The sequence below is a fragment of the Sphaerulina musiva genome (assembly GCF_000320565.1).
Source record: "Sphaerulina musiva SO2202 unplaced genomic scaffold SEPMUscaffold_7, whole genome shotgun sequence".
NCBI lineage: Eukaryota > Fungi > Ascomycota > Dothideomycetes > Mycosphaerellales > Mycosphaerellaceae > Sphaerulina > Sphaerulina musiva.
In genome coordinates, this window is record NW_016017389.1 from 315,799 (window position 1) to 330,182 (window position 14,384).

The 14,384-nt window shown below is 50.8% G+C and overlaps 7 protein-coding genes across 7 annotated transcripts; 5 read left to right on the top strand and 2 right to left on the bottom strand.

Annotated features, from left to right (window-relative positions):
* Positions 1 to 1,907: 1,907 nt before the first annotated feature.
* On the top strand, positions 1,908 to 4,356 carry SEPMUDRAFT_157199 (uncharacterized protein; the record flags this gene model as incomplete). The annotated part of the gene is made up of 2 exons (XM_016907724.1): positions 1,908 to 4,037; positions 4,089 to 4,356. One exon carries the CDS (start codon positions 1,908 to 1,910, stop codon positions 2,868 to 2,870), a length of 963 nt encoding a protein of 320 aa, XP_016759193.1. The 3' UTR covers positions 2,871 to 4,037; positions 4,089 to 4,356.
* On the bottom strand, positions 2,517 to 4,356 carry SEPMUDRAFT_126680 (uncharacterized protein). Its single transcript, XM_016902094.1, has 2 exons — positions 4,093 to 4,356; positions 2,517 to 4,041 (listed from the first exon to the last, which is right to left on the bottom strand). Exons 1-2 carry the CDS (start codon positions 4,319 to 4,321, stop codon positions 2,972 to 2,974), a joined length of 1,299 nt encoding a protein of 432 aa, XP_016759194.1. The 5' UTR covers positions 4,322 to 4,356; the 3' UTR covers positions 2,517 to 2,971.
* A 417-nt stretch (positions 4,357 to 4,773) lies between these two features.
* SEPMUDRAFT_88286 (uncharacterized protein) lies at positions 4,774 to 5,720 on the top strand. The gene is made up of 2 exons (XM_016910470.1): positions 4,774 to 5,000; positions 5,057 to 5,720. The coding sequence occupies exons 1-2, from the start codon at positions 4,859 to 4,861 to the stop codon at positions 5,296 to 5,298; spliced, it is 384 nt and encodes a 127-aa protein (XP_016759195.1). The 5' UTR covers positions 4,774 to 4,858; the 3' UTR covers positions 5,299 to 5,720.
* A 700-nt stretch (positions 5,721 to 6,420) lies between these two features.
* SEPMUDRAFT_164656 (major facilitator superfamily protein) lies at positions 6,421 to 7,767 on the top strand (the record flags this gene model as incomplete). Its single annotated transcript, XM_016908124.1, has 3 exons — positions 6,421 to 6,440; positions 6,470 to 7,163; positions 7,252 to 7,767. The coding sequence occupies 3 exons, from the start codon at positions 6,421 to 6,423 to the stop codon at positions 7,765 to 7,767; spliced, it is 1,230 nt and encodes a 409-aa protein (XP_016759196.1).
* A 293-nt stretch (positions 7,768 to 8,060) lies between these two features.
* Positions 8,061 to 11,141, top strand: SEPMUDRAFT_164657 (uncharacterized protein; the record flags this gene model as incomplete). The annotated part of the gene is made up of 5 exons (XM_016908125.1): positions 8,061 to 8,145; positions 8,239 to 9,171; positions 9,254 to 10,411; positions 10,473 to 10,766; positions 10,863 to 11,141. 3 exons carry the CDS (start codon positions 8,061 to 8,063, stop codon positions 9,919 to 9,921), a joined length of 1,686 nt encoding a protein of 561 aa, XP_016759197.1. The 3' UTR covers positions 9,922 to 10,411; positions 10,473 to 10,766; positions 10,863 to 11,141.
* On the bottom strand, positions 10,349 to 11,111 carry SEPMUDRAFT_48063 (Arp2/3 complex 16 kDa subunit ARPC5; the record flags this gene model as incomplete). Its single annotated transcript, XM_016909053.1, has 3 exons — positions 10,349 to 10,411; positions 10,473 to 10,766; positions 10,863 to 11,111. 3 exons carry the CDS (start codon positions 11,109 to 11,111, stop codon positions 10,349 to 10,351), a joined length of 606 nt encoding a protein of 201 aa, XP_016759198.1.
* Positions 11,142 to 11,527: 386 nt separating the features above from the next.
* On the top strand, positions 11,528 to 13,873 carry SEPMUDRAFT_47706 (uncharacterized protein; the record flags this gene model as incomplete). Its single annotated transcript, XM_016909041.1, has 2 exons — positions 11,528 to 12,667; positions 12,770 to 13,873. 2 exons carry the CDS (start codon positions 11,528 to 11,530, stop codon positions 13,871 to 13,873), a joined length of 2,244 nt encoding a protein of 747 aa, XP_016759199.1.
* Between the last annotated feature and the right edge of the window lie 511 nt (positions 13,874 to 14,384).

Here is a 14,384-nt window from a genome sequence, read left to right on the forward strand (position 1 = left end):
CAACCTTTGCGCACAACGACTACATCAGATAGCACGAGAAACCAAGCAGTGCCTGTGTCGTAGCGAATATATCACGAGAATTCTCCGAGCACTTATGAGTACATTCCATGAAGATACGTACCTACCGGTAATGTACGTACCTAGGTAGTTACATTCAAAAGCTACAGCAATTAAGGTATCTTGCCCAAGAAAAATAAAATCAGCTGATGAGCTGGAAACTGTTGCTAGAGATACTGTATGTACGGTACTTCTTATACAAGGCATCTTACTACATGCTTAGAATCGAACATACCTGGTACGGATCCGCGTTCGTACAGAACGGTATTATTTTTCGAAGCCCTTCTATTGCGGAACACAAGTTACGAAGTAACGATAATAATAAGGTCTCAACTGTATTCCGAAAAGAGCTACTTCGAATCGAAGCGGATCATCTTAAGCATAGATAATCGATCTCTCCTCCTCTCTCCCCCTCTACTATACGAATTTGCGGTCAAGTCTCTCGAGATCTTTTTCGCTATATAGATTTTGAAAGTAGAAACCGTATAGTAAGCGAAGTCTTCAAAAACCTTTGCAAACGATATAGATCCGAGACTTTGGTCTCTATTAATTACTCTTCCTCTAGATTCTTTACTTCTACTCTAAATTAGAAAAGGAAAATCCTATTAGACTAGATCTAGTCGTATTGAGATTTCTAAAACAACTAAAAAGGTCTTGTAGGTAGGAAATACCTATCTTATATATTGCTCTCCGATATACAAGGCTAGCGAACATTATTACTTTACTTCTGTTGTTACTTGCGACTTATGAATCTTGATAGTCGTATTCCTAACGGAAGCGTATACGACGCTACTAGTAGCTTCGTTCGTTCGTTCGTTCGTTCGTTCGTTCGCGAAGCAGTAAATAGATAGAATTCTTTAGTTTGCCCCGATAGTTCGTTATACTCAAGGAGTCTTGATGTACGAGTCTTCCGGCAGTCTTGAGTTCTTCGATATTATCCCCTTTTCGTTTTTCCGATGATCTCTTCGCGACGCTCTCTCTTTCTCTCTCTCTCTCTCTCTCTCTCTCTTTTCTAAGTAATCAAACAAGCGAAACCAACCAGCGGGTATACTATTCCATTTCCGATAAGAAGAAAAAACCCCTCGGTATCGATTTGACCTACGATTCGTATTATAGAAGCAAAAGTCAAAAAAATTGAAACGAGGAAAAAAAAAACAGGAAATGAAGTAGGACCTGCACGCTGAAACGTTCTTCCGTAGCCTGTATACCTCTAACCTTACCTTATCCAAACATCTAATTCTACACCTCTACTTCTCTCGCACGCAGTTTCGGTTGTTCCTTGTCTTACCTCAATAATGCGTTACGTACGTACGTAACCTAGCTACCTAGCTCAAGGTCTGTTCTGTTCGGACGGGTTAGATTAGCGAATAAGTAGGTGTTTCAAAAAGTCCCCGTTTGGCTTGCTTTCCAACATCGAAACAAAAAGGTAAGTTTCGAACCTAGGAGGTAGGTAGGTACCTTGAATATGCAGGAAAACGAAGGGAACTACTAGGAGGTACCTATGATGAAAGTACTTATACGGACTTGCGACAGGGATGGGGAGGAGAGAAGGAGATGAGATAGAGATGAGGTTTGTAACGGATAAGATCTTTTTTCTTATAGGTAAGGTACATGTAGTAGATTTGTGATGAAAAGGTTGTTCTGGAATTGTTCTGGAAATTGTTTCTTTTTTTTTTCATATGTGAATTTTTCTTTGTTACCTTAGGTATACAGAGAGAGAGGAACAAACGACAAACAACAGGAAGAAGAATAGACGATATTACCTTTCCTTTCCTACCTATCTGATCTACCCAACCGAGAATCATCACAAGTGAATAAATCATAATAAGAAACAAAGAATAATACGAATCATGATATCCAAACCCACCACCATCGCCACCCCTCCCAATCCCGCCCACGAACTCCTCAAACGCGCCTTCGGCAACATCACCCCACTCACCACCAACCTCACGCACCCCAACTTCCGCGCCTTAGACATCAACACAGGCGACGGTTCCTGGCTCCACGATCTCCGTTCCCAACTCCAGCACCCCGAAGAAGCAGATCTCGTTGGAACAGATTTTGAGATTCTACCTGCGGAACAACGACCTTTTTCCATTCCGAGGAATATGCGATTTTTGATGATGATGCCGACGATGACGCAAAGATGTTCTTCTTCTTGTTCTTTCTCGAGGAGAAAAAATGGATTTGGTGAGGATGGTGAGGAGGAGGAGGAGGAGGATGATGAGTGGCCAGAGGATTTGCATGGATATTTTGATTTGGTGCGGGATCGGACGGTGGTAGAGGGGAGTCGGGGGGATTGGGAACGGGCGGTGGAGGGGACGGGGAGGTTGTTACGGTTAGTAAAACCTGGAGGGGGGATTTTGCTGGTGGGGTGTTGTTTAGAGGGGAACGGGAATGATGATGATGATGATGAGATGGATGCGGCAAGTCGGAGGTTGTTCAAGTTGTTGGGGAATGGGTTTTCATCAGGTGGTGGTCATGGGAGTCTGGGTGGGGATTTGGCTGCTGTACTTAATGCTGCGAGCCACAGGTCTGGCGTGCGACTGGTGGATGTGAGGGTGAAGAAGGCTGTGAGTCGGATCGGAGAGGGCGCAGAGTTTCATATGAGAGAGTTGGGAATGGCTTGGCTTGAGCAACTCAAGGGCGCGTGCGGCGCTAGTCGCAGCAAAGCTGATCTCGATCACTTTGATCATGTCGTCTCAGAGGCTGTTGAAGAGGCGGACACGAAGGGCTTTGATATCACGTGGTACGCGAGCTGGGCGACGAGATCGGACGGGAATGCTGGAGGGGCCATTGAATTACCCGGTTGAGTATGATATCGATTGCAGTTGTTCATATGCGTGTAATCATCATGCTCGCCTGGGCAGTTACAAGGCGACCAAATTGATGAGAGGTTTCAATTAGCTCTCTTCTATTGTAGACGATCTTGTTCATCCCGCAGTGCCTGACCGTAGTCACCCGCATTAGGCATTCTACAGATGGTATGCGTGTGAAACTTGGCAGGCTCGGTGTTTGCCAAAAAGACTCCAGAGTGGTGATCGAACTCCAGAACGATGACAGGACTTTGTATCCGGTAGTAGAAAGCGTCGTGGTCACCATATCCTCCAATCCAGCTGAAGTAGGTTTCCTCAAAATGCTTTTTGATTTGCTGCTTTTGCTTCTGTCGCGTTTCGTCAGGATAATAGAGCAAGAACTCGTCCGCAATCTCGAGAACGATGTCTTGCTGCTCAGCGGTCATTTCAGAGACCTTGACACCCTCGTACGGCACCACTCGGTTGTCGCGGAATGCTCCACACAAGTGTCGCTGATCATCTTGATTCCATCGATCAACCTTCAAATCTCCACTTTGAAGCATCTTGGGGTCTCGCATCAGCTTGTAGGTCTGCACAATCTGCTGTTTCTCTTTTGGTAACGACTGCATCAGCCGCAAGCCCAGATCGCCTTGCGTATGCAGAATTTGTGTGCCTTTCCAAGGACCCTCGTCGATTAGATTAGGCTCCGCTCCTGTGAAGTAAGGCGAGATCACGATCTGCGAGCCGTGGAGATAGACGTTGAGGCAGAGGTGGTGGCCGTAGAGCGACCAGCCCCATGGCTTGTCTGTAGAGGGCTCACCGAACAGCAGGAAGTTGTACGAATACTGATTCATGATTCGAGGCACCTTGCACACCTCTCCTAGAAAGTGGTTGATACGGATCGCTGCGAGCGCTTTCTGGTATCCTTGTTTGGAGAACGTAGCCTCCAAGACGCCCAGGATGGACTGTGCGGTCTCCTCTGGGAGTTCTTCCAGTCGGAGACCAAAGGGACGCAGCAGAAACTCAGGGTTTGACCAGCAGCGCCATTGCTTCGCGTTCAAGGGATACCGAACCTTTTTGCTCTGCTCCGAGTTTAGCTGTCCCAGCGCAGTATTCGTGGCTTGCACGATCTTGTCAATAGAAGCTCCTTGAAAGTCTTCTTTCTTGTATACTCCTTGACGAACAGTGCCTGTTTCTCTGGTCAGCAATGGTGATGGATCTCGGTCGCGATGAGACGTGCCATCAATCGTCACGCCCTGGAATGGATCTTCCAGCAGATCCTCCCATGCTTTCGTCAGCCGGTACAGCCAAGGGGGATGTTGTTTTTGCTGGAACGCTTCGGAGTACTCGTACGGACTCTGCTGCGCGGTTTTGACGAAGCGAGGTGAGGTTAGATCTGGTAAGTGCTGTCTGAAGGCCGATGCAAGCTCTTCATCAACCTGGGCATTATTCGTGCCGTTTGTAGTCATCTTGAGAAGACGTCTGACGGTTCAGGCCTTGGCGGTGGACGTTGTCTTTCACTTAGCTAGGAGGGTCGAGGTAGACCTTTCTATATTCTGGTGCTCGTGGAACAGCTTCCCGCATCTGCCGCTCCACGTGCCTGTAGTCGTCATTAATACCAACTGCAATTATATGGAAGTGAAGTCCGGTACAGGTGCGGAATTGCTCGGCTTCTCCGATCGCTCGGCGGACATTCGTCGTCCGAGACGTCGGATTTAAGGGCGCACACCAGACCTTCGTGTCCTGATCCCAAAGATTGGTTCCGCGTTGACAGTCTCTTATTACCGACGACGTCGAGTTGAGTCTAGACAATGGAGAGCCACTGGATAAGGTGGCGATCTCGGTCGACGACCGAAACCATGCGCTCATCGGCTTTAAGAGCCTCATGGCACCACGCCTTCTGCCTTCTGCCTTTTGTGTAGGCAATATATGGTCGTTTCCACGTCTCTCACAAGCCTCACAATCACCAGAACCAACAAGAATAGTTCCGTCTACAAGCCATCAACATGACAGGTTCTCAGGCTCCCCGAGGTCCATACAAGCTGGTGACAGTCAACACAGCGCCTGAGCGTGCGAAGCGTCTGGTCGGACGAGTAGCCGACGACCTCAAGGACAGATATGAGATTCAGCACGTTCACAACTGCGAGAGTACATCTTCCCCTTCCACATGCTTCGCTGAGCAAAGAGGCTGACAAGCAGGGTAGCGATCGAGGAAGTAGAAGGTGCTGTCACCAAACATCAACCGCAGGTGCTCTTCTGTGCATCCATGTGGACTTCCGAACAAGCAGCAGAAATCCAGGGAATTGCCAAGAAGATTATTCCAGATATTGCTACCTATGCCATTCCTCACGGGCTGCAGGTCGAGAGAGGCCCGGACGCCATCGTGGAACATCTGGACGGCGTGGTCCCTCAGTTACTGGACTCACACTATGGGAAGAGCACATGAGATGTGCGGTGATGGTGATGATTAGTGAAAGTCGCAGATGGGTAGAGGGTTTGGATCTTCGACCACGAGTTTGGCCGAACAATGCATTGTTCTCTGCAGCAAAGAGAGTCTATTGCTGCTGCGGTGGTGCGGTGCGGTGCATTCCTCACGGTCCTTCGGCAATGTTCGTGATAGGGCGGTGAGATGGTGTTCGGGTTGGATCATCCATAGCAGGGCGTGACTGCACGCGTCCAGAAGGCTTCCACGCGTGGACAAATGCGTTGTTGCACTGCCGACGTGCATGTACTTTGGCGTGTACATGTACCTACCTTACTGCATGTTCAGAAACGTCCCGTGGTGCCGGCACCAAATGCCAGAGCTTCCCATCTTCTCCCATCTTCTCGGCCCATAGTCGTGTCCAGACCATCCAGATGGAGATGTCATGAAGGCATACATGTGCATGTACCTACCTTAGTATTCCATGCGATGATCGTTGTTGACGCGAGAACTGATACTTCATGTCTCATGATGAGCGATGCCATGAGAGAGCCAACAAAAGTGAAGATTGTTTCCCACAACCGGAAATGCGGCACACGTAGCGAGCGGCGCCATCTGCCGAACGTCAGGGATGGCTCCTCCTCGGTCTTGAGCATGCGCAAGAACGTCCAAGGAAAATAGTACGTAGGAGGAGGAGGAGGAGGTGCTGTTTTGTCTTTCCATCTCCAACTTCACTTCAGATTGCTTCGGTGGTGAAGACCAAAGGACAAAGGCTTTGTTTGTTACCAGGAACCAGCATCATCTCACAAGTCCCTTGTCACGAAATTGCGCTTGGTCAACACCGGGAATATTTCGTTCTACCCCAGTTCCCAGAGACCGAGACCGGAAGTTAATTAGTTCCTAGCAAGGGCGCCAAGAATAGCAAGGAAATGGGAATGTCGCGATCTTCTGCAAGTGATCTCGGCAAGGACAAGGAGTTCGAGGGAGAAAAGTCAGCGGATAGTGACCAGCCTGCCGAAGACAGCAGCCCGGAATCACATCTCTCGGAGCATCAAAAAGAGGTCATCATCGAGGCCGCCGAACCACCCTTCACGCAACACGACGACGACAACCAGGACGTTTTCCCCGACGAAAAAGACGGCAACAATGTCGAAGCGCTGCAACGAGTGGGCACCCAAGCCTCTTCCAAACCCAGTGTCCACAACATCAAACACGTTCCCAATGGAGGTCTCTGGGCCTGGTTACAAGTCCTCTCCAGTTTCTTCTTATTCATGAATACCTGGGGAATCATCAACACGTTCGGAACTTACCAAACATACTACGAGACCGGCCTTCTCGCCAGCTCCACTCCCAGTGCCATCTCCTGGATTGGCTCTCTGCAAGGAACACTGTTGATGCTAGTGGGATCTCTGACTGGACCCATCTATGACGCAGGCTATGTTCGTACACTCGTGGCTGTGGGCACATTTCTCGTAGTCTTCGGAACCATGATGCTCTCTCTCTGTACAGAATACTACCAAGTCATTCTCTCGCAGGCGGTTTGCATCGGCATTGGGACGGGATGTTTGTTTATACCTGGTGTGGCGGTGTTGAGCACGTATTTCAGTACACGTCTCGCCACAGCTGTGGGAATTGCTGCTGCAGGGTCGAGTATTGGGGGAGTGATCTATCCAGTCGCATTTTATCGATTGCAGCCCGCCATTGGCTTTCCTTGGGCGGTGCGAGTGCTCGGATTCATCTCTTTGGGGACTTTGGGAATCAGCAATGCCGTCATTCGTGTTCGAGTCTTGCCGGCGGGGAGGAGAAAGATGTTTGATCTGTCAGCCTGGAAGGAGATCCCCTACATCTTCTTCGTGTTCGGGACGTTTATCGGCTTTTTGGGATTATACGTACGCTTTTACCACCCCACCACAACTCCCCCATCATGCTGACAATTTTGGCCTCAAACTGACAATATCGAACGAAAACGTGTGTTAGACTCCCTTCTTCTACATCCAATCCTACGCCCTTTCTCTCGGAACCTCTCCCGACCTCGCCTTCTACCTCCTCGCCATCATCAACGCGGCCAGCACTTTCGGCCGAGTTCTGCCTAACCTTGTAGCAGACCGGATCGGGCCCTTCAACGTCATCATTCCCTGCACCTTCATGACCGGAATCCTCTGTCTCTGTCTCATCGCAGCCAAGTCCTTTGGATCGGTAGCTGCCATTGCCGCTTTATACGGTTTCTTCTCCGGCACATTCGTCTCTTTACCCGCGACGATTTACGTTCACATCACCAAAAATCGAGGACTGATTGGAACGCGAATGGGCATGGGTTTTGCGGTCACGAGTATAGGACTGTTGGTGGGCACGCCGATCTCGGGGGCCATCTTGGACGACAGTGGATATGCGAGTACTTGGGCCTATGGTGGTGTGATGACAGTTGCTGCGGGAGCATTGATTTGTGTGTGTAGAGTCAGTAAAGGCGGATGGGGGTGGAGAAGTGTAGCTTGAGAATATATCGACAGGAGATAATAGCAATGGGAATCAGAACTAGTAGGTCATATGAGCTTCGTCTTGTCTTTTCTCTTTCGATCTTGTTCTCTTTGCCATTGCACTCTTGTAGGTGATCTGTAAAGTGTTGAACAGAGCATCGAGATAAAAAAAACGCTGATGCAGGTAGTAAGGTAGTGGAGTTGCTCCTGAGTCTTGGCTTCGAGCTCAAGCTCGACCTCATGGTCTGGCAAGCTGTCAATGTTAATAAATGTTCATCCTTTCCACCACCACGTTCCCTTTAGCCAACCACCATGAAAACAAGCGCAGTAGCCCTGGTGGCACTCGAGTGTGTTGCCCTGTCACAGGCTGCTCGTCCACGAGGTGTAGGACCTGAATGTATGCATAACCCTCTCCCCCCCTCTCTCTCTATAGTAACCCAATGCCTGTTTGCATCTCCCACAACTGACTGACCCCGAACAAAACCAAAAGTTGCCAAATTCTACGACGACACGACCTCCTCTCCTTCATTCAACTGCATCACCAACCCTGCGACCAGCATCCCCTTCTCTCGCGTCAACGACGACTACTGCGATTGTCCCGACGGCTCAGACGAACCCGGCACCGCAGCATGTGCGCACCTTTCGCCCCTCTCACCACATACATTGGAAAACCCTGCGAATGGCACCAACAGCCTGCCAGGATTCTACTGCAAAAACAAAGGCCATCGGCCCAGCTACGTCTCGTTTTCCAACGTCAATGATGGCATCTGCGACTACGAGCTCTGCTGTGATGGCAGCGAGGAGTGGGAAGGTCTGGTCAAGTGCCCAGATAAGTGCGCGGAGATTGGTCAAGAATGGAGAAAACACGACGAAGCGCGACAGAAGAGTTTGAATGCTGCGAGCAAGAAACGAGCTGAGCTGGTGGTGGAGGCGCAGAGGCTACGAAAGGCCGTGGAGGATCGATTGCAGAGTTTGGGAACGGAGATTGGAGCTGCGGAGATTAAAGTGAGAAACATGGAGCAAGAGTTGAAGGATGTGCAGAGGAGTGAAGCTGGCAAGACTGTGAAGGCTGGGCCTGGGAAAGGCGGGAAATTGAGTCAGTTGGTGGAATTGGCGCGTGCGAGAATGGATGAGTTGAGGAATCATTTGAAATCGACAAGAGGAGAGTTAGAGTCGAATCGAGACAGGTTGAAGCAGCTGGAAGGTCTGCTTGCTACGTTCAAGGAGGAGTACAACCCCAATTTCAACGATGAGGGAGTGAAGCGGGCGGTGAGAGCTTGGGAAGATTATGCTGCAAGCCACACACTCGGCCAAGAGCCCAACGCTGCTGCGGAGCGTGACATCGCGGAGCTGATCAAGGAGGACTCGGAGAATGGACTGGACTGGGAGGAATATGTGGAGGATGAGAGCGACACTGAAGGTTGTAAGTGCCTCCCAAGCCCCCCACCAGTCTTCAATCCCTTCTGTCTCTCTCTCTCTTTCATATTTCTAACACGCTTTCACAGTATTCTCCTTCACCGCCTACCTCCCATCTTCCCTCCGCACATTCATAGACGAAAACCTCCGCAATCTCCGCCAAACCCTCATCGACAACGGCATCCTCGCCAACAATAACTCCGGCACCGAAACCAAAAAAGTCACCGCAGCTCGCGAACGTCTCAAAGCGGCAGAAAAAGCACTCGCCGATGCGCGAAAATCCCACACCGAACATTCCGACGACCTCGCCAAAGACTTTGGCCCGGACGGAGTCTTCCGCGCCCTCAAAGATACCTGCGTCAGCAAAGACTCCGGCGAATATACGTACGAATTCTGCTTCCTGGGCCGCACGAATCAGAAATCGAAAAAGGGCGGTGGAGCGACGAATATGGGATCCTTCACGAGAATCGAAACCATCTATGTCGATGAGGAGTTGCCGAGTAATGGAAAAGGATTGGGCACGGGAGAGAGAATTGCCATGAAGCATGAGAATGGGCAACATTGCTGGAATGGACCGAATCGGTCTGCGACGGTGATTTTGGCGTGTAGTGAGGAAAATGAAATTTGGAAAATCATGGAGGAGGAGAAATGTGTGTATCGGATTGAGTTGGGGACGCCTGCTGTTTGTGGGGTGGAGGTGAGACCTGCAAAGAAAGTGGCTGATCAGGAGGCAGGGGGGAAACATGATGAGTTGTAGGGAGGGATGGAAAAGAAGGAAGGGTACGAGAGATATGAATGGAGTATGAAATATAGAAACAGGTACATATTCTTTCTGTGCTGATACTTACCTTACTGGTTGATGTAAATGGACCTCAAGTGTAGAAACAGAGTCTGTAAGCAGGTAGCAGAAATTCCTCAGTCTTCATCAGTACCTAAGGCAGGTAGCAGTGCACGATATACTTTTGAAGATCAGTATAAAATGTGAGTTGCGTCTTTGTTGAGCGCCTAGCCCCGGTTTGAGACCATGATATATTTGTACTAGCTTTGTGCTGTAGCAAGGAGGTCATCAGCTGCGAGGCTTGTTTTTTCATTGGCGACTGGTGTCATCGCATTTTCGCTGGACCAGGTGAACCCTAGCCCGCGGTATGAGCTTCTATGGCCTACCCAGTGGTGATTCGCCAGGCTCAAACCGTCCTCCGATCTGACATGACTCTGACAATGCTGCCAGGTCCAACCAGCTCAATGAGCTACAAGTCCAGTCGTCAGCACTCCTTCATCCACAACACCCTTCTCTCTCGGGACACTTACCTTCTCATGCCAGCTCAGCAACACACTCATCGCCTGTGCACCACCCTCCTGAGCTTGACCAAAACTTCTCCCACCAATCTGACTGAACCCCGTAGCCTGTGGTGTCACACTCTGTGGCGTCCCCCGTCCTCCTCCACTCGGAGCATCCTTTGCCATGCCCTTGTACAAGTACTTCATCAATGTATCCAACACTTCCGAGCCGCCTTCCGACTGCGAGATTCGTTGACATATCGGCGTGATTTCTGCTTGTCGGATCGATTGCAGAATCTCTGTGACTGTCGCTAGATGGATTGCCTAATGACAAATATGTATATCAACATCAGCCCGTCCCCTGTATCATGTTTTTGCTGCCTGGATGCGAGTTGTGTGGTTGTTGTTGTTGTTGCCTACCTTCCCGCCTTCGTCTGCTCCGTATGGCACATTCTCTAATGCGCCTCTCAATGCCCCTTCTGAGTCTCCACCTCGGAGAAGTTGCCGTATCTGGCCAGCGAGCGTTTGGACCTCGGCGGCTGAAATGGGTGTGATTGCTGGCGTGAGAGTTGTGAGATCGAAGTTGGACGAGGATTCGGGATCGAGGGCGTCAATGTCGATTGTGCGCCAATTGATGTCGATGTTGCTGCGAGCGCCGGCGATGGACATGATGGTGGTGGTAGCGGTCGTGGTCTTGGTGTATGAGTGTTATGGATTTCCTTTCAACGCGTAGGAAAGCAGCACAAGTAAATGAAATGCTACATGTACCTTACTATAACGTGGTTGCACCTGCCTGACGTTGCGCGAGAGTGGGGCGGTCCTGCAGTTCTTGGCAACGATGTGCGACAGGGATGAGCTCCACGCAGGGCGACGCGGGTCAGATGTGAATTAATGATTTAACGAATAAACAATTCAACACGACTTCTCTCTTCTCCCATTGGCAGTGGCATTTTCAGCGGGAGTATGGCACATGCAGAATAATGAGTTACACAGCAACTACAACCTACGTGGCATCTACTCGGCAGCGGTATACCAGGGCGCGACAACGTCTCGAAACTCCCCTAACGGTCGACGCGACGGGCGCAATGGATAAGGTTCGCGTGCAGGACGGGGATGACAGGAGTTCAGATTCCGTCGACTTGAGCGCATTGAACGATAATGAGACGGACGACTTTGGGAGGAAGCTCTTGGCTGCTCAGCGGGAGAAACGCGCTCTCAACCAGAATGACGGCACTCGACAACTGTTTCCACGCGCAAGACCGCGACCGGTACGACCGAAGACGACAGACCCAGTATTGACGCTGGAAGGCACGACGACAATCACGACCGAGACGCGATCTGCTCACCAGAGAATCGCGAGTGAAGGAGACAACCGGCTGACACCTGCGCTTAACGTGCCGCAGGAATGGGGCAGACGGGCAAAGAAGAGGGAATGGCAGCGGAGATCAGTGTCGGATGAGTATAGGATTGTGAGGCAGGATAAAGACTCTATTTGGCCGCACCAGACGCTGTACACAGGCGATGAGCATCCCGTGCTGAGTCCTGGAGGTGTTGGTGTCTTACCGAGCGTGGAGGATACGCCGCCCTCAATGACCCGCAAGAGGATCATGTCAAGTCCCAACTCGATGCGCCATATGAATACTACAATCCAGACAACCCACAGCGATGGCGAAGACTTGGACTTCAACGATGCGAGCATGCTCGTCTCGACGCCTGCTGCTGTAAATCGCAGAGACAGGAAGATCGATGAGCTGATGAAAGGGGAGACCAAGGACACCGGGAAGCATGGAGACTCGAGGAGGAGAATGTCAGAAGTTTTGGATAGACCCGGCAGCGCGCCGTCCTTGGACCTTGCTAGTAGGGTGGCAAGGCGGAGAGAGAGGCGGCTGAGCGACAAGGAAAATGTTCCTAATGCTGTCGAAGAAGGCTCGAATACTGCAAAGGAACCCGCGCTGGGGAGAGATCAGATGCAGTCGCATTCACATTCGCGCAACGACTCGATTGCACTGCTGAGAAAACTTGCGCGTGTATCGAGCTTGTCGCCCAGTCCTGGCCAAGACAAGAAGGTAGCCGATGAAGCTGTCAAACCGAACGCAGCTCCGCTCAGCAATGTAGCAGAAGCGCTTCGCTCCACTGCCGACAGAAGCACTACGACTCGCAATGCTGTGTCGCGAACAGAGGCGCGGCGAGTGCGCATTCACGATGAGAAGGCAAGAAGAGAAGAGGTCGCAGAGATTGAAGCAAAGCCAGCACCGCAAGATGGGGAGCAGCCGCACAAGACTTCTGTTGTGACTGGGGCATCGATCGATACAGCTGACGAGCTGCAGCAAGCTGCAGAGGATACTCAGCCTGCACGAGGCTTAGCTTTGAAGTCATCATCAGCAAGCTCTCGTGATCCTAGGAGAGTACTGTCGGAGCCGTCTCACCCAAAGTCTGCACTAGAAGCAGTGGTTTCAGGTGCGAGAGCAACTCGAGATCCTCAGCTTGGTGAAAGCACAATTGCCTCTCTGGAGAACATTGTCCACCCCGACCTCGAACGGACGAGCTCTAACACTGCGGAAGATGTTACCAGAGATGTTCCCCCAGACGCTGAAAATCTCAAGCATCTCACACAAACTGAGAAAGACCGCAGACAGGAAGCCCTCGCTCTTGAAGCACTCAATAAGCGACTTCGCAACACGCGCACTACGATCAAAGACGCTTCACGCGGTATCAGGCGAATAGAGAATCAGATCGAGAATGCGACAGGCCAACAAGTCAAAAACGAAGAGGCTGACGCCAATGATGAACAGATTCGCGAAATACATCACGTCAAAGGTGACCAGGCCCCACACTGGCCTCGCCACCTCAAGCCTTACACTCAACCGCACGATTTTCGCACCATATGCGAACACTGTGGCGGCTCATTCACCTCCGTCTACTCGGCTCTCTGGACCGAAACTCGAGAGTTCTTCTTCACCTACACCGGTCCTAATCACGACAGACCCCGGCCCACCGCGGTCGGCTGGGCTGTCTTATCATTCATTCTCTGGTACTGGATCGAATCATCCCTTTCCGATCCATGGGGCTACAGTCGAATCGCCGAAGTCCACTTTCCTTTTGCACTCCCAGCTTTACTATTGAAGCCTTTCCGGTGGGCAGGCTGGATCGAATACCCTGTTGGGAGGTGGATTGAAGAGCTGCTTGAGCCTGTGCTGCACACCATTTTCGGGGTTTCGACACCGCCTGTGATGAGCATTCCTACTTCCGCCGGTGCTGGCGCTGCAGGAGGCAGACTTGCAGAGAGTTCTGTGACAGGGACACCGTACAGTGAGTGGGTCAAAGCTACTGCTACTGCTGTTACCGGCGCCACTACGAAGGTTGTTGGTGGTTTTGGGGAGGCTTTGGATCACGCGGGGAGGATGTGGGACGATGAATTCCTGGATCTTTGAGTGAACATGAGAGAACCAAGGGATTGACCACATTATTGGTTAATGAGAGAAAATGGGAGGCCTTGTCACTTGCTTGCTGATGATTCTGTTTGCGCACGATACCACCTTTTGCGAAGTACATTACTCGAATTCATATTATGTGTCCCTGTTCCAGTCCTCTTCTCCATCGAGACGAGTCACATCTAAGCGCGGCCCGACGGCGAGCACCCCGAACGGATATGCGATAGGGACCTTCAGCTGATGCTAGGGTCATATAGAACGATCCTGGCAAACTCAAATGTCTATAACAACAACAGAGCGATTGTCCCCGGCTGTGGCACCCTTTTTACCACTTTCGTCTTCGAAACGTGCCCACTACGTTGTCGTGGTTGTGTGTCGGAGAAGATCTGGACTCCGTGCAGAATCCTCCGCAAGTCTGCCAGTTCACTGTTGCACACTGCAATTAGAAAGGGGACCCCGAGAATGCCGCCGACCATGAAGCTTATTGTGGCAGCAGGAAGTATACCACCAT

Excerpts from the sequence above, each read along its gene's own strand:
- SEPMUDRAFT_126680 (XM_016902094.1), bottom strand. The coding sequence starts at position 4,321 with ATGACTACAAACGGCACGAATAATGCCCAGGTTGATGAAGAGCTTGCA. Across the intron at positions 4,042-4,092 it reads CCAGGGCGTGACGATTGATG|GCACTGTTCGTCAAGGAGTA; the intron begins GCACGTCTCATC and ends CCAGAGAAACAG.
- SEPMUDRAFT_88286 (XM_016910470.1), top strand. The coding sequence starts at position 4,859 with ATGACAGGTTCTCAGGCTCCCCGAGGTCCATACAAGCTGGTGACAGTC. Across the intron at positions 5,001-5,056 it reads GCACGTTCACAACTGCGAGA|CGATCGAGGAAGTAGAAGGT; the intron begins GTACATCTTCCC and ends CAAGCAGGGTAG.